Source organism: Mya arenaria, chromosome 4 (genome assembly GCF_026914265.1).
Source record: "Mya arenaria isolate MELC-2E11 chromosome 4, ASM2691426v1".
Taxonomy (NCBI): domain Eukaryota; kingdom Metazoa; phylum Mollusca; class Bivalvia; order Myida; family Myidae; genus Mya; species Mya arenaria.
The window spans coordinates 33,558,006-33,584,955 of NC_069125.1; the positions used below are offsets into that span (position 1 = coordinate 33,558,006).

Consider the following 26,950-nt stretch of genomic DNA (forward strand, 5'->3'; position numbering starts at 1 on the left):
TGCCAAAAAAACACAAATAAAATCACTTGCAAAAAATTGGATATTCCCGGAAAAAAATCTGAAAGTATGCCGTCTGCTTATCTCACACTTACAATATTTTTCAGCGCCAAATGGTACATTTAAAATGTGTTTTGTTCCATGACAACAAAAAAATGCCTTATAAAAAAAACAAAAAACCTACCTACAGACTCATTTATTTGGGCATCTAACCAGGCCCACTCAGGTACATTAGGTCAAGGAGTATGTGTGCTAGTCCTTAGAAGGTAAAGCCATTTGACAAATTTTGAAAACTGACCATGGGTTTCAGGATTCCAAGATTCTGTCCCAGGACTAAAGGCTGCATAATTTTGACATCCATAAATTTTCATAATTTCACTTTGACTTAGTACTATTTCAAATCAATAATGCAACAGTTTTATTACGCGCTGAGGTTTTGTATACAGAGGAAAATGGTTTGTTTCAGTGTAAGATTGTGATATATTTCACCGAGTATGCACCAAAATGGTATTATTCATGAGTGGCGTCTACTAGCCACTCGTGAAATATTATTAAATATATTTACTTTTTGTTTTCAGGAGTTGATATATATTGCAATCTTACACTGAAATAAACCATTTTTCTTTTTATTATATGCCTTAAAAAAATATAAAATGACAGTTAATTGTTGTTTTTCAGAAAAGCGTGCCAAATTAATTGTATGGGAACGTTGCTACATTTTGGAAATTACGTTATTGAATTTGTGTCCAAACTCTTATGTACGCTGACGTTTGATTTGGAATTGAGAGCAGGCTAAAATTTCAAAACAGTGAAAATATCAAAACGTTATTTCACTGTTTGAAACCGTCAAATAACATTTTCGTTTCACTGATAATTAAATGTCTATAAACCACAGGAAAGCATATAATAAATTATTTTCTCCCATATATATATATATATATATATTTTTTTTTTTCTTTCTGAGCTTCTCTATTGCAAGTAAATCCTAGACAAAGCCTGAGAATCATTAACAGTCTATAATGTCTAAATACAGACACCAAACACAAAAAATCTGACATCTGAAACATCTCTTTTCATTTTATCTCCCGCAGCATTTCGGAGATGTTGCATGAACTTGCAATTATGTGACACATATGCTGCAAGCGGATATCCAAAATACCATACATCATTTCAAGACATTATCTGCAATTAATGATGGTCTTCATACAAACGAAGGAAAATCAATGTTTGCAAGATTATTAAATAAAGCGGATTGTTTGGAACCTTGTTAGGGTTAACAACGTTGTTAACGTCATTGTTGTTAACTTTAAATTCTTTACTGCTCTGGATATATATTATTGACACACTATGTATGGACACACTTATAATCTAGCTGCAGTATTCCTTAAAAGAGTGGAGACATCTTTTTCAGCTGTACTTGTTACCTTTGAATATAAAAGCATATTATCAAATATTTTAAATATGTTTAAAAGTTAACAACGATGTCTTTAATCACGTTGGTTAATTTAAAATACAGTTTAGTTTAGAGTATATAGTCCATATTTAAGAGTATTGAAATTCAAGCACTGTATACTTTCCAAATATCTTAATATGATATTGGTTTCTTTTGCGGCACAAAATAGTAGTTCATTGCATTCAACGGAGCATCTTATTTTTTTTTCACCATTTGCTTTCATTTTTTTCGCAATATTTTCGATCACAACTGAAAAACTCATCTCTGATATGTAAATACTATAATTCCATCAAGCATACACTAGGGACACTATGTGAAAACTGGAGTATATCGCAATTACATATATCATATCACAAACACGATTCCATCCCAGAATGCAATTATCACCATTTACGAACACCGTGATCACACATTTTTGTAGCGAAACTTGCAGAAGTTACTTTGGTATCCTGATAGTCATTACGTAGATACATTTACCACTGATCTCGTCAATTGGCAAATCAAACAATTCTCGTGTTGCGATTTCCAATAGCAGAGTATGAAGTTAACAGTCGCCAACAAGTGGCTGTGAGCATTGACAATTATTTCACTCACAATTCATTCCTGGGTTTCAATGTCATTGTACAAGCGATTATGGTTAATATTCAACGTGATATCAGCTTAAAAGCATCATAATGATAACCATATCATTAATGGTCATCCTTTCTTTTGAAGACTATAGCAACTTGACCATTAACAAGTCTTGTAATCTGAAGTATAAAGACCTTCGATGTCCGCCATCACAACTCAAATATGTTTACGCACAAAATAAAAAATGTTAGCAATTTCATGCCCATAAAATCACAGCAAATTCTTTCCCCAGTTCCTGAGGGACATTCAAAGAAATATGCATACAGCACTCCACGAATTTCCCTGCAAATTTCTTGGACATTTTTGTAAATCTCGAAATCACATAAATCTTGAATATTAAATACCTGCCACATGTGGATATCCTGAGAAAAAAAGCAAAAGAGGAATGAAATGAGCAGATTGAGATAGGAGATTTCAGTCTATTCAATGGAGAGATTGCCTTTGAAGACATCACTGAATTGACTTTTCATGATAACACGAAAATGCAAGTCCCAATATTGCCAGGAATTTAATTGCATAACAATTTTTGACGTAAAAGAATGTAAATTTTTGTTGCAGTTTCTGAAATAATTTATTTTTTTGACAGGCTTGTAAAACTAAATATCACCATGTTAATTAATTAACTCCAGTTCAATAATTGTTCTGACTTTTGTTTGGACTTTATTCGAATATAACCAAAGCATTCATTAATAACTTTACATATAAATCAAATAAAACAAGGGGATTCTGGGGTTGAGCAAAAGTGATTTGAAAGGGTATTTAAATTATTGCCAACATCTTACCTTCACATGCAAACGCCTTGACATTACAACATGGTAATCAAGATTTTTTACCTTGGTATTTTTACTTCAAAACACAAAGCCATGCATGTTGATACCCTTGGCTTTAATACATTATGGCCCGACTGATTGTTCAGAATTTTGTTAAAGTTAACAACGTTGTTAACAGCATTATTGTTAACTTTTAAATCTTTAAAAAAAAATGTTTCAGCTGTACTTGTTTTATTAAATATTTAAGTAATTTAACTTATAAAATAGTTAACAACGATGCCGTTAACAATTGTATTAACTATAAGAAAGATCTGAACAATCTACTGATTATGAGACAGGGTAAACTACAGACAGCATAAAAAAATCGCCAAAAAACTAAAATTCAGATGAGGCTTAAAAGAGTCCAGACAACTGCAGCAGACAACAGTTTCAGTGTTATTTTAATGCATCCTTCAAGTCATCAATATTTATTTCAGCAGACCAATCACCATTTTCCTTACGTTCAAGATCAATCATTGATGAAAATTTGTGTTCTTCTGTCCAAACTTTCGAATTGTTTTTTGCAGATCTGACATTGACTTCTTCTCCAAGGATATTGACACAATCATAAGTTTGTATGTCAGTCATCAAAATTATTCTTTTGGATGAACAAGCCCAAATTCATATACTAAGAAACCTGGAAAGCATTTTACCAGTGAAGGGCCTGCAGACTTGTGCTTATTTTGACCACTGGCATCTAAGTTTAGAGTGTCACCATCTCCGTCACATGATAATTAGATGAGGCTAACTTAAAAATTCATTTGAGTAACAGTGACTTCCCCTTGAACTAGACTTGCCATTACTTGAACTTCCCCATTATGTAAACCCATACGATTTTGGTCTAAGAGAAGTTAGAACTTTTACATTTAAACAAAGGAAAACGGACTAACACTTTTGAAAATAAGTAAAGCAAATAATACTGACATTTAATTATTAAGATTGTATCAAATTCCTTCAACTATCTAAAACAGTTTCCTAGGGGCTGTATTCAATAAGCAACTTAGATTGAACTTAAATTAGAGATTAGATACTAAGTGTTTTGATTGGCCTGTATATTTAGCTGACCAATAGGCTGAATGGAATCACTGAGCCATATCTAAGGACAAGGATAAGCTCAATTTTTAATACTGGCCTTATAGTCATGGCCAATTAATGTCATGATGACAAAGATCTAAAAAAAAAAAAACTTAAATATGATTCAGTCTGTGCCGTCTTTGCATTAGTTGGTTCTCACCAAAATAATATTACAAATACATGCATCAGCAGATATCAACCTATATCTATGAATATATTATTTAAAATGTAACCATTCTTCCAGACCATTACTGAAATGACGACAAATCACGAAATTGCAGAGGGAATTAGATTCAAAACTGATCAACATCGGAAATCATCCACGCCTTCTATGGGTCTCTCAGTCACAACTGTATCTCACGAGACAATCGCCATTTATTATTAATGGTCATTATAACCCTCTTCAAAGTGTACCAGTTGATTACATCATGGCGTACTTTGGCTATTATTCTGCAATAAACATTCTTGTATAACAAAACATGTACTGATTCTCGTGCATTTTTTATTTTATACAGCGTCGACAAAACATTAAGTAAGAAATACATCCACGACTTAGTGAATTATTGAAAAGATGATCAATCAACTTTGAAATTATCTATTCTTATAACACACCACCCTCCAGTGGATATGAATGATTTCACATTGAATTAATGATATGATTATATAACGACCTTGATTTCATTTATTGTCCTTGAAAAATAAAATACAATCAATTATTGTCTCAACAGAAATTGTCTTGAATTCGTCTCACATAAGATAAGATAAAAATGAGTGATGCCAACAAAAAACGTGCACACACAGGAGAAAAAACAGATGGCAGATACGGAAATTATTCACTAAATTTCTCTCTGGTGACCTACATTTTATTGTCTTTCCTTGCCAAGGAATATAAATATATGCATTTATATGGACAATATTTCCAGGAAGGCCAAAAAAACCCACATTTTTTAGGAAAACAGGATAAAAAATCCACACCACAGCAAAAAAAAAATATAGGGTGGGGAGTATAGGGTCAGTCAGGTTAGTGGAACGGCTGTACTCAACATTGAAGGCATTACATGATAACATTTAGTTATACATTATTGGAAATGATGTCAGTTAACAAAGTAGACTGTGTCATCATTACATATTATATTCTGTTATTACCTGTCTTCTGAGTAGGTATACAATAAAAGGGGTATTAGTATTGCACTTTGATCTGGTAGGTCGAATTTGACTCTTATGGAATTTGGCAGAGTTTGATTTCACTTGGGTTATGCCTCAAATCCGTTGGAGCCAAATGCAACCGCCCAGATTTAAACACAGTACTAGTAACCCTTTATAATTTCATAGCCAGCACAACTTCTGTATTGGTAGTCATTTGTTTACAGCATGATTTATTATGTCATCAATATAGCAGAAACAAAAAAAATTGTAGATCACATAATTGCAGGGGGCGCCTATTTGGACATAACAATCAGGGGCGGATCCAGGATTTTGGGTTAGGGGGGATTTTATTGTTTCCATACCAAAGAACATGTAAGCTCCGGGAATTTTAGGGGGGGCGTGCGCCGGGTGCGCCCCCCCCCTGGATCCGCTAGTGACAATATCTTTTAATCAGACTATCATTCACTTTTTGTTTATACTTAAAAACAAGCTATCTTTTACATATTTGCCAAAAAGGTAAACCCAACCTATAGCTAGCTAGCTAGCTCGCAGTGGCAATAACATGGCGTTTTTCTCATTTCAATTACAGGAAATATATAAGAGCAAGTTTCTATTACATCTTGAGGAAAATTCAGCCAGCTGGGACTGATATAGCTTAGTTCTAAGATTCATTTCCAGAGCTCTGTTTTTCCTTCAGGCTCTTCCAGGGATTGCTTATTTGGGCCACAACATAATTAGTTAGTGACCTATGGCAAGCACTCGAATATGAAGGTTCTGCAAGTTACAGAACTAATATATCTTTGATTGAGCATGGTTATTAACTAGAGGTCTATCTGCATTATAGCTGGTTATTGTTCATCACGTCAAAGCAGCCAATCAGAGCCAAGTATTTTGCACACTGTATTTCATTTATTAGGCTACATGACTCAGATGATTCATTATTTGGCCGTGACGTCAAACTTAATGATCTAGTAACCCCAGCTTAAATGATGAACTGTAAGCCGGTTATGGTCATGTATAATACAAATTAAATAAAACTTATTTCAGCAGTCGCTTTTACTCCCATGGAAAAAGTAATTAAATTTGTTATACTTGACCTATATAACCTGCGTCCGTATTCACTAGCGTCCCGAGTCTGAGGTTTCGAAATATCTATAATGTTTGTGGCATCATTATAACCGAAAATAAGTGTTTGACCATTAGGATAAATTCAGTATTAAAAGCTGCACTCTCACAAATTGAACATTTTGACAACTTTTTAAAAAAAATCTTGGAACGAGACAATTTATGCGAAAATGCATGTAAACCAGTCAAATAAGGCTGCTGACAAAATATTAGATCACAGATTTTTATATTTAAGTTAAAAAAGTGATGTTTTATGCATTTTTCTTAAACCGTTAAGAACTCTTTAAGCCATAAAACATTATTTTTCGAATCGAAATATGAAAATCTGCAATCTGATTTTTTGTCAGCAATCTTTTATCATTGGTATGCAGATATTTACGCAAAAATTTGCTCATTCCAAGACAATAAATAAAAAAAATTGTAAAAACGGTAAATCTTTGAGAGTGCAGCTTTAAGGCTATTTTTCACTTGGAACACTAAAAGGTCAATTGCGGAAGAAATTTATTCTGCCATGAAAGGATGAAATTTTCTTAATATGGGCACATTGTCAAACTTACAAAAAGTAAGTTGTAAATGATTTTTTTTCTCTAAAAATTACCTTAACAAAGAACAAACCAATGCTAGGATGATACATCCACTGTTTGATTTGAGAAGAAAAAAAAGAAAAGAAAAAAAAAACAAGCCTTAAAAAAAGGAAAAGGAAATTAGATCTTTTTGTCCTGTACTAACAGTCAAGTACCTAAAAACAGAAATGTTGTAGAAGTGTCAAAAAATAACTTTGATCAGCCCAGCATAAAATAGAACATAGAGAATCCAAATTGGGCCTGCTGGTAATCAGGATGTGACAAGAGACAGTCCCTGCGGAATAATCGGCCACAGACTTCCTGCTACACATTATATAACTAGGTGACATGCAAGCATGGATGTCCTTGTGCAGATTTTTTTCATCGTTAGATGACTGGCAGTGAGGCTGAGGATCAACTCAAGTGCAAAATTTGTTTGTGGAGAGAATGTCGTGTAGGTGGACAGACTCTAACAAATTGCATAACAGAACTTGAAATGGTTTGTTTTCTGTGGCATTCTTTTAGAATGGATGACACTTGCAAGAGGCTGAAAGCACTTGAAAGCTGCACTCTCACAGATATACCATTTTGAAAACTTTTTTTTGTCTTGGAACAAGCCAATTTTCGATAATGCATGGAAACCAGTGATATAAGACCTAACTGACAAAAAACAAATGGCAGGTTTTCATATTTATGTTCAAAAATTGATGTTTTATGTATCTTTTTAAAGAGTAATTAGTTACGCTTATAGCCACAAAACATATTCGAACAGAAATATGAAAATCTGTGATCAGATTTTTTGATGACAGTTCAATCTGTGAGAATGCGGCCTTAACAAGAGTCAATTCTTACAACCAAATAAGGTATTAACCTTTATCATTTCACTTCACCCTCTTTTTTGTTTCTTACAGCAGCGCCTGTGAGGGCTCGTTTCAATATCATATCTAAGTTGTAGACCATACACTGCTTTAGAGTGCTCAGGTAATACTCGTAAAGTAAGGGGCAGATTAAAATAAAGATTTATCCCAAAATAAAGTTAGGCCTCTGTTTTAAAATGGGGCCCACGAGTGGATTTCAACATTCAACTAAAGTCAATCATATGGTCATACATCCATGACTTCATTCACACATACATTCATTGGTCAGTTATTAATAACAAGTAATCCGATTAGCTACATATCGTTCTTAGATCCAATTAAGACCAATATTGAATAACGGCCCACATCTTAAATAACAGCCCCCATCTTAAAAGTTAAAACGTGATTAGGGAAGTACGAAAGAACATACAATGTTATGACCACGTTGGGAATTAAATCCTAAATAGGAAGTCTTAACTGCCACGTTTATTTCTGTTGAACAATTGGACAAGGTTATCGACATTAAAGTAAATTAGAACGCAGAATCTCTTACCAAATAAAAGAAGCGTGAGCGGCTAATAAATACAGCTGAGGTAGGGAAATAACTACAACTATATACTCTTATGAGCCATTATGGAACGAAATTAGGACGTTCTTCATAAAATTGTCAAAAATTTGCAAGACATGCGGGAATCAATATTGCAATGCAACACCGTAAAGTACTAAAGTCTGTATGACTTGTTTAAAGGCACACAATATCATAGGTTGATGATTATATTAGGCCAAAAAAAAAAAATTGTTTGTTTAGGGTAACCTTCCCAAAATTTCTAGGTAGGGTAGGTAGGGATTTTTTTTTTTTTTTCAAAATCTGTCGTAAGTTCAGAATGTTTTCTTGCACATGGCAGTCTTTCCTACATTACTGTCATTGCCTGACTTTGTTTTATTATATAAACAATAATTCTGATTAAAATCTGCATTTATCCGCCCTTCGTAACTCGATCTCTATTCGCTAACGAATATTTTTTTTGCTCAGAAACGGAAAAAAATAGTTAGGGTCGGCGCATTTTTATAGGTAGGGTCGGGTTACCCGAAACAGACATATTATTTTTTTTAGGCATTATTAATTTTTAATGCATTATCATATTGAACTCATTTGACTGAAAGACGCATGCACTTTTTAATCACAAATAAGATTTACCACAATTAATACGGTTGTTTTAATTTACAGAAAAGGATAAACAAATATTGAAAGGAATGGTTATTATGAAGGATACCATGTTTAATTTGAAAGAAAGCTACCTAGCTAGGCGCAGAAAACACGGTATTTCTACCTAATGAGATGATAGCTAAGATCACTGTTAATCTTTCAGGACCCACCAGTCATTTAATATTTGTGTGTTTTCAGCTATTAAATACACTGTAACAATCTTGTTATCAGAAATTAATGATCAGAACAAAAACAAAAACATTTTATTTGTGTACAGATAAAGCAATTATTAGCCGTTATTAATGTTTTTTATAGCTACATCGCCACAATTAATTTCCCGAGCTAACAGCTTTTTATCTGTACACAAATTATACCATTTTTTGTTTTGATCATTAAAATCAAATGAATTAACCATGATAATGCATTAAAATTTCAAAAACAATAACATTTGCATTCAACTTTATTACACTCTTTGATGCCGAAGCCTTGAATGTGGATGAAGCAATTCCATTTGTTTCAGATGGTCATTAGAGGTATTAACTTGACAATTTTCAAAATCCAGAAATATGGGTGTTGTTTCTGACATTCATAATTGTCGTTGGTTCCATAATGGAGACACTAAATTTCATTTAAATATTTTAAACGATTTTCAGGAGTTTATAATATTAACTTTCGAAAACAAAACAAGTTTAAATGAATTACTATACATTTGAAAAGGACTCAAGGTCTTGTCCAGAATCTCGGCTTTAAACAAAGATAATGCCATAAATCTCTGCGACATTTTAAGAAATATCTAAACTGAATCAATACGTTCTGAACTAATCTAAAGATGCATCATTACTGCGCTGACTACAACTGATCGTCAGGCGGGGAAATTACACAATTGCATGCACTTAGACAAAAAGAGAAACTTGGATTCCATTTTAGAACAACAAGCATATGGCAGGAATTAAAAGCCCGTCATTAAAAAGATAGAATTATTTTTTAGAAAGCTGGAATATGAGCAGGCACCAATTATGTAATCAGGAAACCACATAATTATAGTGGAGATCATAATTTGGTCAATACGTTTTTAATGCAGCACTTTAAAGACGCACAGTATAAGTTGACGCAAAAAACTTTATTTTTATTTCAATGCATTATCATGTATATACAGGTCAAATGAGTTTAACATGATAATGCATTAAAATTAAAAATATTTTTTTTTTTTGCATCAACCTTTTTTGTGCGCCTTTAAAGCTCTCATCTATAATGGAAACCATTGTAACATATATCTCTATCTATATATATACATATATATCCAGCGGGAGTGTCATACATTATATAAATACTGTCTTATGAAAAAAAAATACGCTGATGTATAAGTAATAATTTTAAGCTTTTTATTTTCTCAGTATATTTTACCCATTACATAGAAGTGTATTTAAAAAAAATAAAAAAAAATAAAAAAAAATTATCCAATTTTTTTATAAGGGACACTAGCTAACCAAGATTATCTAATACCTGAAACACAGTTTGTGACATTGTGGCATTATTTTTTTCTGCACCAAGATGAAAGGCTGTCACATTTCTTGTCAATGCCCGCTACATCTCGAGTGGTTTTGCCATTACCGAGATTGATCTTCTACATTTAAAACGAATTTATCGCCATAAAAACATGGCTCAATCGGCTAATTGAGTCCATGCAATATTGAAACTGCTGCATTTTATGTGAAATGCATCATTTACTCTCAAGATATACACAGACGATATGATCTTTAATCAATAGTATTTTCCTAATACCGTATTCATCCTTATAGGCGCTCATGCTGTAAAAGTGATGCAGGGCCTGATGTTTATGTAGGTATTTTGCCTGTTTCTTGGACTTAAATAACGCTTTATCCAACACCTTTTGTAACGTAGCTAAATATTCCACTGTTAACATCGTATGGGATACCATATTATTTCCAACGCACCTGCTGATATCTTTTGGTAAACCCACATGCCCTCCATGACAATTTGCTACGTATAGAGGTAGGTTACACAACACTAATAATATTAACAACAGATGTTTGGTTGTTATTTAGACCTCACTCATGACACGAAATGTAACATATTTTAGTGTGTTCATATTTGTTTATATTTTATATAATATGTTTATTATGACGAGAAACTATGTATAATATAACCTCTGTTCTGTCCTGTTTATAAATTCAAAGAAGGCCATTACACACCTATAGTTATCAACCTATTATATTTTCCACATACATGTATCTCCTAAAATTGTCCCACAGACATATACTGCGTAATGACCAATTTGCTGCCATTCAGGTGGTGGGGGAAATATGTTTTATTTTATCTTTACAACATAGCACTCTCTTGGTTTAATATGTTATAATTTTTTAATAATAATATTTTAATTCAGGTCATCCCTGCTTATTTCAATCACTTATTAGAATGTTTAAACTTATTTTTACCCTCATTCAAATTATGAAAAGAGGTACATTTTTACATTTAAACCTATTTTCAGTCTCGTGTCTGATGTCTTGCATCAAAATTTGTCTAGTTACCACTGACAGTGGTTTGAAATTGACACACACCCTGAACATCTATTAGGACATATACAGTACTCAGTACAATTTTTTTATATCTCTGAAAGACTTGAGATCCTAGTGCAGATTCTACCATTATTCTAGACTTGCATGCAGACGCCAACCCATTCATCTCCTTGCAGAACGACCATTTATTTTCAAACAATCACTCTCATTTGCAAATTACTGATAAAATATACATAAAGACAGCCACAATGGTATAGTTAATCCATTGATTGGATTGCTGTCAGAATTCGAAAATATGCATATCAGTGTTAGACACATACTGTTTTTGCATAGGTGACCGTCGGACTATCTTTTAGATTAGATAGATTTCAATGTCAAAGAGAAAACGTTAACATGAAACAAGAAGATTCCAGCAGCTGACAAAAATAGACATATATCCGAAATAGCATTTATTGTAAGTGTACTCAGTCTTCTTTGGCATGAACTCACTGAGCTATAGTCTGACAAACTGACAACCGAAATATTTCAGTCGCTGTATGATACTAGATCTAACTCAAGTCTAAGAGTAGAATCTGAGTGTGTTTTCAGTGGACTATAAAAATAACTGGCTAGTAGACTTGAATCTCTGAGGCATATCTAAGGATTAGGATAAAAAATAATTTTACTGCCTGCCGGTCTTACGTTTGGAATCCCCGACTCCCAAACTCTCATGTTTAAGTAAGTGATGTAATGTTCCTGTTAAAATTATATGGATTTTTTTTTTATTTTCACCTGTGCGTATATGATTGAATATACTTTTGAAAATCTTGTCAAATTCTTAAAAACAATCAATTCCCTGTTTGGTTCTCTTTTTTCAAGTTTGATAACAGGTATTTCAATTTCAGCACAAAATAATTCAATTCCACAAATATTTTCCGTAAAAATAATAATAACAATATCTCTACAATATTCATGTTGCAGCTTTTAAATTCATTACTAATCGTACCTTTTCAAGCTCAACAAGGCGTGTCTGCAATCCTGTCACCTGATTGGTCAGTTGAGTCTGCTCTCGTTGACTGGTAACAAGTTTCCCTTCCTAAATATATGAATATACATAACACTTATAAGCTATCAGTCTAAAGCATTAAAAGTTACATAATCAGGTATTGTTAAGTGTTGTTTTCACACGCCTATAAATGTTGTTGAAATTGAGTTAAAATTTAATGGAAGTTTCTCACAAAAGCAGCCATACTCAGATATGCACAATCCATTTAAATCTACGGAATTTCCATCAAAACTAATGACAATTTGTAAAACTTCATCAAACCACTGTAAAATTTAATGTCTCATTATTTTAAATACAGTGCATTAATCTTTGAAAGTTCTCATTTTAAAAGTATATGGAATGAACATAACATTTTTATAATGTCAATACAACCTGCCCCTGTCCAAAAAAACACCTTGCCCAAAATGATTTATTGGACAAAAAAAAAAAAACGGTCCCCACTTTTTTTTAAAAAAATACACAATTATGAGAACACTAAGAATTATTTTCCCCTGAACTGAACAAAAAAACACATTAAACTTCAAGAAATTAAAACTTAAATTTCTGTTCAATGTTTATTTAATGAACTCTATCCTCATCATCTTTGAATGTGATATTTTGTAAACATTTCCACAAATTTAAAAAACACCCCAAAAAACTGTTTTTTATACCCGGACAAGAGTCTAAAAATTATTTCCCCCTGGCCCAAATGAAATAAGAAAGTAAGAAACAAATTAATACTGCTTTTTTCGTACAAGATTTTTTGATTTGACTCTCTCCTCATCAACTTCTCGGTTAAGGCGTTCACACTCAAGCTTCTTCTGCGTCAGCTCAATTTCCTGAAAATATACAAAATTTACTTGCATTGAAAGGGAGACAACTCAGTATCCACTTCATAACTGGGCCTTACAGAGTTACACATTCTTTGGTAATTGCTCAGAAAATGTGTGATGATTAAATGAGAAATGATGGGAAGTACATTAACATTCTTAAATAAAGTTTAGATGAGCTTTAGGAAACCTGGCATTAGCATTTTTGACATGCAGATCAGAGGATGAAATTTGACATTTCATAAAATGGTTCAAGGTTTTTTGTATGTATTTACCAAAATAAATGGTTTAATGTGATGCAAGTCACATACAGCCATTTCTTTTGGTAAATGCACACAAATAGCCCTTTAACCAGCTAAGTGGTCAAAATTATGCCTTTCTTCTGTTTAATTATCTACCGATTCACCTGATAAAGATCAGTAATGGCTGTTTGCTGATATATTACCAAAATAATTGTTTGAAATGATATTTTGTCCAATTGAGATGGCATTTTTCTTCAAATCTGTCTTTTTTTTGTTGGTAAATCAGTACGCAGCCAGTTTTTCAATCAAGTGAATCAGTAGAGGCTGGTTCAGTAGACATAATATAACCTCGACCACTAAAACAGAAAAAGGTCATTAATATGAATTAACCAAAATAAATTGTTATGCCACATATACAAATACCAGCTTAAACCATTACTGGATATAGGCCTAAAAAAAAAATTTGTTTGGTTAGGGTTACATCCTTTTCAAAAATAGGTAGGGTAGGTAGGCTTTTTTTTTTATTTTTTTTATTTTTTTTTTATTTATTAGGCTTAACATAAGAATGTCATTTTCATCATTGGAGAATGGTGTTAAAGTTATCTTCTATATAAGCAATTAAGGTTTTAAACTACATATTAAAAGCAAAAAAAATAAAGACCTTTTTATTTATTTTTTTAGTTTTTCATTTTTTTTTTCAAACTGACTATTAAAACGTTAGGGTCCGCGCCTATTCCGTAGGTAGGGTCAGGTAACCCGAACCAAATGTATTTTTTTTTTAGGCCATATGGTAAATTGAAAAATGTGCAAAACCATGATTTATTACAGAGCCTATTTTAATATTCATGATCATCTGGATTTATGGCTGCTTCTGGCTGTTAACAAAATTTCCAATCAGGATACAATTAATAATTAAGAAACAGTTTAAAGAGAGGCATGTCGCATATCCATTAATTTTGGAAAATGCAGAATAATAACCCTTAAACCAGCCGAGTTTTCGAAATAATATTTTGCCCAACAGAATTGCAGTATTTTCCACATCTGCCATACATTTATTTTGGTGAATCATCAGTAGTTCATAAATGAATTTAATCAGGTGAATTGAAAGATTTAAACAGAGGCTGGGCCAGAAGACACAATATGATCTCGACCACTAAAACAGTTAGTAAGTCATTAGTATGTATTCACCAATTAAAGCTGCACTCTCACAGAATTACCGTTTTTCCAACAATGTTATAAGATTGCTGACAAAAGATCAGATCACAGATTTTCACATTTCCATTCCAAATTTGTTGTTTTATGGCCTGAACCATTACTAATGGTTTAAGAAAAATCATAAAACATCAATTTTGGAGAGGAAATACCAAAATCTGTGATCTGTTGTTTTTTTTGTCATCAATCTTTTATAACTGGTTTTCAGATATTTACGCAAAGACTGCTCGTTCCAAGACAAAAAATAATGTCAAAACGTTCAATCTGTGAGAGTGCAGCTTTACGGTATATGGTCATGCAAAATACAAATAACCTTAAACCATTGTAAGGCAGATTTAAAAAATACTTCCATCCCATTGGACAAAATATAATTTTGACCACTAAGTAACATTGATATTCATAAATCATAAAAAAACTGACACAGTAAAACAAAAATTTGTGTCAACATTTAAAGGGGGTTGACACCAGATGATACAATTGCAAGAAGAAAAAAATGTCAAATTCAATGCGTACTTACTGATGTATCACATCATTTACAGCATCCTTCGCAGTTTTGGCGCAGTTAAAACATTGCGTTGGTTTATTTATCTGTACTCATGAACAGATATGACTTGCGCATTATGCGCTATTATAAATGTGGAAACACAGATGAGACAGCAACATGATTGTTGCGTTCAATATTTTAACCATGTAAAGTGATGTATTATCAACCTACTAGTTGCTTGCATTGACAATTCTAGGTTGGTTTTGGAGAAATACTGTTTTTGCCGATTGTTTGACCATCTGGTGTCTAGCCCCTTTAAGGAGAGTAAATACAATTATGGTAAACCATAAAGCTGAGAACAGTAAATTAAGAAAAGAAGATGTGCAAATACATTTTCAGCATTTATATGATGAAGAGCCTATTTAATATTCTATCATCTCAATTTGTGGCTGTTTCTGGTTGTTAAAACAATTCCCGATCGGGGATACAATTAATAATTAATGGAATGGTAATATTAGAAAATAAGACAGTCTCATGACCTTCAACATGAAATATTACCTGGGGAATTATACAAATATGCAAACATTTATATAACCCTAGTCTTTTCTATAAAGAGAAATTTATTTTAAATTTGCATCAATTCTGTGATGTTTTAAAGGGTTCCATATACGTAATACCTGAAAGATGAAAAAAAAAAAAAATTCTTTAACTTTAAATGCATCATTCAATTAAAACGGACTAGACACCAGATGATACAATTGCAAGAAATATTTGAAATTTGTCTAAAACTTACATTTAATTGATATCGTTGGGAACAAGGCATTGTATCTTACTTAGAGGTGAATCACATCACTTATGACACATGTATCTTTCGCAGTTTTTGCGTATTTTTCCAATTCAAAATTTGCTGGGTTTGTCTTCCATGTAAATACCAGTAAATTTACCGTCCTCAGTAATATGCTAAATATACACACTTATATATAACCTGCGAAACCATTTATGCTAAAACTAATTGTAAAGATCTTCATAAGCATATTTTTTTATTTATAGTTTTTGGTAACAGAAAAATGTCAAAAATTTAAAAAAAATGTTTTATTTTTTTTAAGATTTTCTGACCAACCCTATACCTGAAACAAATACTTTTTATTTCCTTAATGCAATTACAATTGTACTCCCTTTGAAAAGCATGATGATACAAACCCTAAGTGAATGTGCAAATGCATTCAAACAGCTTCATATAAGGTCGTCATTTTAAAAATACAGCTAAACGGCCTGCATTTTCATTTGAAGTAGGCACAATTCAATACATTTGATTTTTTTGTTTTGCAGTAATGATAAGACCAGAATAATGAAATTTCAAACATGGACCTCTTAAAGCTGCACTCTGACAGATTTACCATTTTGACAACTTTTTTTTATTTTTTGTCTTGAAATGAGCCAATTTTTGCGTTTATATCTGCAAACCAGTGATACAAGACTGATGACAAAAGATCACAGATTTTCATATTTCTGTTAAAAAAATAATGTTTTATGATTTAAAAAAAATGCATAAATTTGTAAATCTGCATGCTATCTTATGTTTTGTCAGCAGGCTTATATTACTGCGTTCCATGCATTTTTGCAAAAATTGGCTCGTTCCAAGATGAAAAATATAAAAAGTTGTTGAAATGTTCAATTTTTGAGAGTGCAGCTTTAATAAGAAAAAGGGTCCATTAAAAAATGTAATATAAAGTCATCTTGCCTCGGCAAAAATTATGTTCATTTTAAAAAAACAGCTAAACGGCCTGCATAATCAAAGAAACAATTTTCATAAAACACAGAATTACCGTGTATTGTAATCTCTTGTTCTGCGAATTACTACAGATATTCGCAATATTGTGGTTTGGGTTAATTAAGGGACGTGTATAATTTGTAACACCATTATTTACCCATGGCAAATATCAGTGAATTAATATTTCTCTGGGTTTTCAAATTGCTTCTTGATAGATACGGAAAATAACAAAGTTAACTTTATTCTCCCAAAAGTTAAACTACCCTACATGTTTAACCAGAAATTTAAGAAACTTTTTATTGCCTAATTTCTTGAAAAAATGCTTTAAAATGGTGATTTCATTTTTAAAAACTCATGTTTCTATATTTTAATAAACAAAGAATATACAATAAAGGGGAACAATTTTAAATGATGGCCAAATGTTTTTTTTTATATTTTATTGCATTATCTTTTTTTACTCAATCAATTAAAAGGATCAAAACCAAAAAAAACCCATATAATTTGTGTACAGATGAAAACAATAAAGGGACTGTACACCAGAGTCTACCTAGTAGATTTCATTCATGCGTGTTTGGCTAGTCAATGTTATTACCAAGTTAGGTATAAAGCTTAAATATTCAAACCGTTTGAGTAAGCCTTGGTAGCACAGTGGATACAACACTGGAGTGCAATTTTGGCCACAGCAGTTCGAACCCAGTCTCCGACTTGTTTTGTTTTTGCTTTTTGGTATTTTTTTTTACAATTATGATATCAAAGAGTGAAACATTTTATTTAATAATTATCCAGTGATTCATTACAGAAAAAACTTTTTTTTTGGTGCCAATCTGGGTACAGTCCCTTTAACCTTTTTACCATTGCAAAAAACAGTTTAGGAAATTCTTGAAGCTCAGGTAACTTAAGGTGCTTCAGTAATACGCCCCAGACACATACATCAAATCTCGGAACGCGCTTCTTTGTCATTGATGCATAAAAATAAAGCTATGAGAATTATATTATTACAAAACAATGAGGTCATATTCGCCATCATAGTATATAATCTGCTTACAATCCAATATCCTTCGTATTTAAGTTTTTTATACACTTATCAATGGTGTCTCCCAGGGGGAGGGATTGACAGTGTTCACTGTCAATCTGGGAGACAAATGGATAATCCATTTCACTTCGAAACAATTTAGACAATATGTAGAATCGCTTCTAGCAGTTTATTGCACTGTTTCTAATCTGTCTGGATCAGGGAATGAAATGCTAAAAAAAAACAGGAAAAGAGGGTTTAATGTCACCAAATTTCTCTTTATGCTGTTTTATCCGACAGCTAGGCGCACTGTTTCACACTTTTCCGATAATTGCAGGCATGCATGCCGATTTATTCAGCAATACATTCCTATCATAAAAATATTTCCCCGAAAGTACAAATGGCGTAAAAAATTGAAATCATATAAAATAAATTTTTTGTATATAATATTGTATGGACAATGAAGAAATTCTATACAGTATAAATATAAATAAATATGATTATATTATTCAACAAACACTACTGTTTACTGTCAAAAATATAATTTCTATAAAAAATATTAACTGTGGTTTTGGATTATATATTCGATCAACACTAAACATTCTAAGTTACGAAATATATAATAAAATTTCTTAAGGGCCGTACATGAATTATGGAGCAGTCATGATTAATTCACGAATTGTAAAATCTGACAGACAGACGTCCTCCACTATGATAATACTGAATAATTTCTGATCTTTTCATGGCCAAGAGGCTGTCATGGGACAAGCCATAGTGATATACTGTCTAAAAGTGAAATTCATGCACAAAAAAATGATTTTGCAAGCAAACCAGAAATGATTTACTTCCTATTGTATGCAAGGGAACAAACGTCAGTGACATCTACGCACATGAGGATTGCACTTTAGGCGTCATCAATTAAAATTGTTAAAAAATAATTTTAGGATAATCATTACTGAAAAGCATATAAATAATAACACTTGCCAACTCTGATCATGTCAGTATATATATATATCCCATTCCACTGACCGCATAGTGTTATTCACCTCTTTTTTATATCATGAATATCACTCTTTATGGTCCATAAAATTATGGACATAAAAGTCAAACCTAATTTAAGAGGCCACATTTGGGAAAAGGTCAAAGTGGCTGCTTCAGACAGGTGGCCTCTTAATTAGGGAGGGAAATTTTCACTCCTTTAGCTTTGTTTAAACAGGGTTCTATTATAATTATATCTTATGTATGATAAATGACTTTCACTTCAATGACATTACTATCATCTTTGGTCAATAATCAAGTTAATTGTACGATGTCCCCCTAGATATGGGGGAGAAATAATGAAATGGATGAGAAATGATGTGGGCAACAAAATATTTGCATGGTCCCTTACCAATCGCTCAGTATCACTCTGTGCCCGCTCTAGTTTTGCAATTTCCTGTTTCAAAACTTCGTTTGTATCCTCAAGTTCTCGATAACGCTCCGAGCTCACAACCTTCGAGTCCTGAAAGGATACATTATTTTATGTCAAAGCTGGTATTATTCTGTTTGCTAATTAGTTTGTTAAACTGTTGATTAACAGTGTAAATAAATTATTAGATTCACTAACCATAAGAAATAATTAAGTGGTCGAAATGACATATTGTCCAAAAGGATGGCAGTATTTTTAAAATCTGCCAAACATTGATTTTGGTAAATCAGCAGTCTGAGTCATTATTGATTTTAATCATATGAATCGGTAGATTTACAAATATACTGGGCCAGTAGATAAAATATAATCTCGCCCACTGTGCTGGTGAAAGGGTTATAAGTAGGCATTTACCAAAACAAAATGATAATGCAACATGGGTCACAATACACCATTTATTTAGGTGAATACATACTAATAGCATTTAAAAACAAGTTATTTTAAAATCTGTCCATACAAGGGAAAGTTACAGCCCGGACACAACAACCTATACTCTATGTCCTTATATGCAGCACACTTTTGTGAATAAACACTAAGTGTGACCTTGACCTTAGAGGTAGGGACACGGGTCTTGCACGTGACACGTCGTCTTGGTATGTGGAACACATGTGGCAAGTTATTTTAAGATCTGTCCATACAATGGAAAGTTACAGCCTGGACACGAGTTATTGAGCCGGACACACGGACGGACAGTGCGATTTAAATAGGCCCACCTTCGGGGGCATAAAAAATAATGTTCACAATAAATTTCTGCTTTAAATAAATTTTCTGCGTAATTCTTTCCATATGGAAATAACATGATTAAAAGGTCATTCATTTATGGAAATAACATGATTAAAAGGTCATTCATTACAGAATAAGTAATAAGATATCTAAAATTGATAAAACCAGCCTATTTAAGTTCTATCAACCTCAGTTAATAAGTTTAATAAATGTTATTACATGACCACAAATGTGATATTTTATTTATATCATATATAGCAACATAATTTTATGATTTATAACATAAATGCCTAAAACGTCGCTTACAATATAAAGTTACATAATGCTATTCATTTATAATGTCACATAAATAGTTATAACACCAAGGTTATAAATAAAAATATATATAATATATATATTATATAAAATACCATATAATAAATGCAAGGAATAAAAGACTCTGCGTTTAGTATTTCCTATAAAGAAGACGTTAATGAAATACAAAGCATCTTTATAGCCCTTTAAACGCCACATTTTACTTTATGAGAGCATTTGATTGCGTGGGTAATAAAATACTGTCCAAGATCTGTACAACGTGTCTTACAAAACACAATTATGAAAAAAATAACCAGGAAATACATGAAAAACAAGAACTAGGAAATACATATATTAAAAAATATAACCTTCATTTTCAGCCAATGAAATAGCTTTACAGCGTCACAGTATTAAGCACTATTTATGCTTAATCGTAACATATAAAACTTGTATGATATCATATGGTACGTAGTAAAACAATTTATTACAAAACAGACAACGGAAATCTAAAAGATATGAAGGTATGCAATCTTAATTATGAAACAAAAATTACATTATTTGCTTTCATAAATATCGTTCCATCAAGAATCAAACCTGTTTTGTGTTACAGAATAACATCTGAAATGTGCTAAAAGGAACAGTTATGAAATAAAGCCTTAACTAATAAACCACAACAAATTTAATCTTCTATATATAACAGAAATGTGACGTTGAGAATATGCATGGCCCGTTTGTGCAGAACTTTGTTTAAGTTAACAACATTGTTAACATCATTGTTGTTAACTTTCATATCATTCCTTCGAGGATACATGTGCAGTTTACAGTATCTTTAGCTTTTTTAACTGTTTCAGCTGTACTTGTTATAGCCAATGATATGAACACATCATAAACTATTTCACCTTTTCAAAGTTAACAAGGATGCGGTTAACAACGTTGAAAACTTTAACAAGATTTCGAACAATTGTCCCCATGTTGCATAACAATATGTCTCATACAAATCCATAATTAAATATTATGCCTGCGATTCCATAAAAAATACTATTAGTACACGAGCACTGCAACCAAATACGCGGACAACATTCACCATTTTCTCCGTAAGCCACTAACTGTCATTGGGCATTAGCCTAGGGAGCATAATCAGCCTTAAAAGCTTTACTTAAAGGTACTTTTATTTGTACCAAGTGCACTTTTAAAGCTTCACATTATAATGTTGTAAAAGTATTTTCAGCTGAAGCACCAATTGTCACAACTCTATGTCTTTCTGCTGTGGGTACCGGTATATATGTAAGAAACAATTAAAGGAAAATAAAACAAAGTACTAAGTAGAAATAGAATAAATGAAAGATGCATTAATTTAAAGATTATTTATTTTTCAACAGTTGTGAAGAAAGTTACATTATAACTTATACTAACTAAGTCACTCTCATTGGCACAATTTTGCACGAGAGTGTTGCTTCATGTTGTGGGGGAAACCAGAGAACCCAGAGAAAACCCACTTGTTCGGCTTGGTGACCACCAATCAAACTTACATGCACCCAGGGCGGGAATAAAACCCGGGTCACTTTTGTTAGAAGTGAGTGCACATAACTACCACGCTAACCAGACAACTTAGCAACCAAAGCTGCGATTCAACAGATATCCTTCAAGTTTTATATTAAATATTATGTATTATCAAGTACAATGTTTGGAAAGCACACTTATTACGGGTAAGTCACAGACGCGCTTTCATCGAATGAGACAAGATCTTAACCTCTTTCATACATGACCAATTCCGCTTCCTGTTTATGTATAAAGGATCTTGATGATCGGCACCAGAAGAATATGGTATGGTAATAGAATGTCATATAAATCCCACTTAAATCGTGAATAAATAATCTTCGAGCCTTTTCTCTTGGTTGCCTAGGTAACATAATTATAAGGCTGTCATTACAGCTGGCAGCCGCGTTGCTTCATCACATGGACATGATTGAAGTCTGGACTTCTGCAGTTTCATTTGAAGTAGACACAATTCAGTATTAATACATTTGTTTTTTTGTTTTGCAGTAATGATAAGACCAGAATAATGAAATTTCAAACATGGACCTCTTAAAGCTGCACTCTCACAGATTTACCATTTTGACAATTGTTTTTATTTTTAACCAGGTTTTCAACGAAAACCGGGTTATTAGAATGAGGTTGTCGTTGGGCGGGCGGGCAGGCGGGCGGGCGGGCGTCAAACATTGGTTTCTGTTCAATAACTTTAGTTAGCATTGATAGATATTGATGAAACTTGGTGTGTAGGTAGCTTATGGGAAGAACTAGCTTGGGATTGCTTTTGAGGGGGGTGGGGCTAAGGTCAAGGTCACTGTTACTAAAGATAGAAAAATGGATTCTGCCCAATAACTTTAGTTAGCATTGACCGATATTGATGAAACTTGGTGTGTAAGTTGCTTATGTGAAGAGCTAGCTTGGGATTGCTTTTGAGTGGGGAGGGGCTAAGGTCAAGGTCACTATTACTTAAAATAGAAAAATGGTCAAGGTCACTGTTACTTCAAATAGAAAAATGGTTTCTGCCCAATAACTTTAGTTAGCATTGACCGATATTGATGAAACTTGGTGTGTAGGTAGCTTATGTACAGAGCTAGCTTGGGATTGCTTTTGAGGGGGGTGGGGCTAAGGTCAAGATCGCCTGTTACTAAAAATAGAAAAATGGTTTCTGCCCAATAACATAAGTTAGCATTGATAGATATTGATGAAACTTAGTGTGTAGGTAGCTTATGTGAAGAGCTAGCTTGGAATTGCTTTTGAGTGGGGAGGGGCTAAGGTCAAGGTCACTATTACTAAAAATAGAAAAATGGTTTCCGCCAGCAGTAATTTTCAATTACGTCTCTTTTTGATAAAAGTAAAGATAAAGTCATACAACAAATTAATTGGCTATTATTTCTGATTGCCCATATCAAAAACCTGGTTTCGTCGCATTGCGGCGCTTCTAGTTTATCTTGGAATGAGCCAATTTTTGCATTAATGTACCATTCTGAAAACCAGTGATACAAGACTGATGACAAAAGATCACAAATTTCATATTTCTGTTTGTTTTATGGTTAAAAGTGTTACTAACAATTTAAGAAAAATGTATAAAACATCAACTTATGAACTTAAATATGTAAATCTGGGATCTTCTGTTATGTCAGCAGGCTTATATATTATTCACTCAGTTTCCATGCATTTTTGCAAAAATTGGCTCGTTCAATCTGTGAGAGTGCAGCTTTCAGAATATGGAAAAAAGCGTCCATTAAAAAATTGTAAAATCATCTTGCTTAGGCAAAAATTATATGTATATAATATTGATCTAAACAAGAGCATCGCATAGCAAATGCAAAAATTTGGCTGTTGTTTTTCTAAGCCCAAAAGGGGCATTACTCTGCCATTATTATTGCCTCAGAATGTTATATATAAACAAAAAGAAATTTCTAGTCAGTCAAACAAGATGGAAATTTACTCATGAATAATAAACTGATAAAATGTCATCCTTAAATGTTAAAGTTACATGACAAAATAAAATAACAGAAAATCTCAGACGACAAAGAATAGTTTGTTTCTCTTTAATGTCTTTGGTCTTTTGCTCGAAACAGTCGAAGAATGATGTAAATTACATATGACATGATACACTTTATTTTAATAGTTTCTCACAAAAAATTCATTTACTCTTAAAATCAGAATCCATCAAAGGGTGTTTTTCTGTGAATATTTGTGTTAATTAGGTAAACTCAGTGCATGAATACTTAAAAAGTCCATTAGACGACTATAAATTAATTGCTAGATTTTCATCCCCGCCCCTGCCCCTTCATTATTCCATACTGAACTAGGGTCTGTATTTACACATCGGTCCAGTATTGTCCCGGAACATCATTTAATCATACCTAATAAGTTTAGATGTATATAACTTAATTCTCATCTGAAAAATTAGAATTGTTAGAGGTTCATCTAGGAGCTGATGTATAGAGTCCTGTATGCAATAAGAAAGAGCACACATGAACACATAAATTGTTCAAAAATAAAACAGTCATCTACGAAAAATAACAAAATAAAAATTAAAAAAATGTCAACTGGCGCCCCCATTTAAAAAAAGTTGGGGTGAAAATCTAGCAATAAATTTATATTGGCCTGAACTGATAATAAAGTCAATTCAACATTTGTTTCTGTGTGGAAGTAGAGTAAAAGTAATACATCATTATTAATAATTATGATATATAACGCCTTATAAGTCAGATCTTTAAACTATCAGAATAACTTCTTTGATATAAATTTCTCTCGTGATTCTATCAAAATTTCTGCAACATAATCAGATAAATGTGATGTCCGAGCTAGATCGAGGATGGACACGCAAAGAGAATTACTGAATCATACCTCACCATTGACATAAAATCATTATGCGGCATAATCATAAACGAAAAAGCATTTCGCTGTTTACATTCTCCCAAAAAGGATAATGCAACATTGATGCCCACAAATTATTCCCGAAAAAAACTCAGCCCCTTAATTATATGAGGCGTTAATGAGCACTTTTGGTATTGCAGCCTTCTGTAAATTATATAGCTAGAGATTTTTGATTTCCATACTAGCTGGTAATGTGCTGATTTTATTTTTTACTTTGATACTAGTAAAAAAAACCCTTCCATTTTACCACTTTTGGAAGGTCGGCTGAATTTATTCTAACACATTTATGATTGTTTATAAACAGAATTATACCATTTCCTGGTTTTAATAAAATGTTTTAATTCAGAGATTGATAGCATTGGTGAGTATTAGAATCTAGGCAAATGGAGCAAATGACAATCATCTCATCTGTTCTGTTCTTAGTAAAACAAGGACCTTAACTCAACAATTATTACACTCAGAGTTATAATAGGCCTCAATTTCCATGTGGCAACATGCGCATTAAGTTTCATATAAATATCTTTAAATCTTCTTCTTATAATGGTCAAGGTCACTGTGTAGGTCAAGGTTTAAAAGCTTTTGTATGCCACCACTGCCTCAAACACCTGAAGGCCTGGATGATAACTAGACTTGTTTTCCTTCTGAAATAGGCAAGCTGATGCCTGCAGAACAAACTATTCAAAACAAAATCCTCATTAGGAATCAACAAATCATCATCAACACACAATTATGGCCAATTTCACTGAACTTTAAGTAAATGAAGATTAAAGAGCCATTCAGAAAAAGGGAAGCTGTAAATGACAAAAAAAACACAATTGTCAAAATCCAAGGAAGAATGTTACAGAAAATGGAAATTGGAATGCCACTGGGTAATTGACATGTCAGTGGGAACAGCAGTCAATAGTTTATCTTTTGTATCAAGAATTCAACACGAAAGAAACATCTGCTATGTTACCGCCATTATGATAAAATTACACAAAAATCTAATGAGATTTTGTGCCATGTTCATTTTATTTAAGCAAGCCATGCCACTCATACATTCAAGCAATGGTTCACGGGTGATATATTCATGCCATAATGTCACATGGAATTCCATGAACATAGTGCACTTGAGCATAAAATAGATTGACCTCAATATGATCTCATGGCTTGTAAGATACTCAATGACATAAAATGCCTTGAACTGGTGTTACTGAATTTCTCTGTGTGTCATTGGGTTGAATTATTGCCTTAAATTTCTCAGTGAGTATGAAATTGCTTAAGCTTTTGACCTTCTTTATGTGCAATGGCTTGAACTTTGAATACTTGTGTGCCATATTGGCTTAACTGTATAAATCTATGAAAACCATGGCTTGAACATGTGAGGTTATGCTGTGGCTTCAAAATATGACCTTCTAAGTGCCATGACCTCGTCTGTGCCATGGCTTCCATGAATGACCTGTGCGCCATGGCTAACATGAATAACTATTTGTGTGCCATGGCTTATGGCTTATGATGGCTTAAATAAATGACCTTTTGAGTGTCATCGCTTAAACAAATGACCTTCTTTGTGTGCCATGGCTTCAACAATTTAAATTATAACCTTGTGTGTGCAATATGGCTTGAAAAATTGACCTTCTGTGTGCCATGGCTGAAACAAATGACCATCTGTGTGCCATGGCTAAATCAAATGACCTTCTGTGTGCCATGGCTGAAACAAATGACCTTCTGTGTGCCATGGCTGAAACAAATGACCATCTGTGTGCCATGGCTAAATCAAATAACCTTCTGAGTGCCATGGCTTAAACAAATGACCTTCTGTGTGCCATGGCTTAAACAAATGACCTTCTGTGTGTCATGGCTTAAACAAATGACCTTTTGAGTGCCATTGCTTAAGCAAATGACGTTCTGTGTGACATTGCTTTAACAAATGACCGTCTGTGTGCCATGGCTTAAACAAATGACCTTCTGTGTGCCATGGCTTAAACAAATGACCTTCTGTGTGTCATGGCTAAATCAAATGACCTTTTGAGTGCCATTGCTTAAGCAAATGACGTTCTGTGTGACATTGCTTTAACAAATGACCGTCTGTGTGTCATG

General features: G+C 32.8%; 1 protein-coding gene across 9 annotated transcripts in view; it reads right to left on the reverse strand.

Annotated features, from left to right (window-relative positions):
- The window catches only part of LOC128231384 (peripheral-type benzodiazepine receptor-associated protein 1-like), a 148,088-nt gene that overhangs the window by 61,097 nt on the left and 60,041 nt on the right, over positions 1–26,950 (reverse strand). For all 9 annotated transcript variants that reach the window (XM_052944144.1, XM_052944145.1, XM_052944149.1 and 6 more), the window contains 3 exons: positions 19,364–19,474; positions 13,178–13,261; positions 12,384–12,473 (listed from right to left, as the gene is read on the reverse strand). In XM_052944144.1, the coding sequence (XP_052800104.1) occupies positions 12,384–12,473; positions 13,178–13,261; positions 19,364–19,474 (285 nt within the window). The remainder of the gene's footprint in view (positions 1–12,383; positions 12,474–13,177; positions 13,262–19,363; positions 19,475–26,950) is intronic.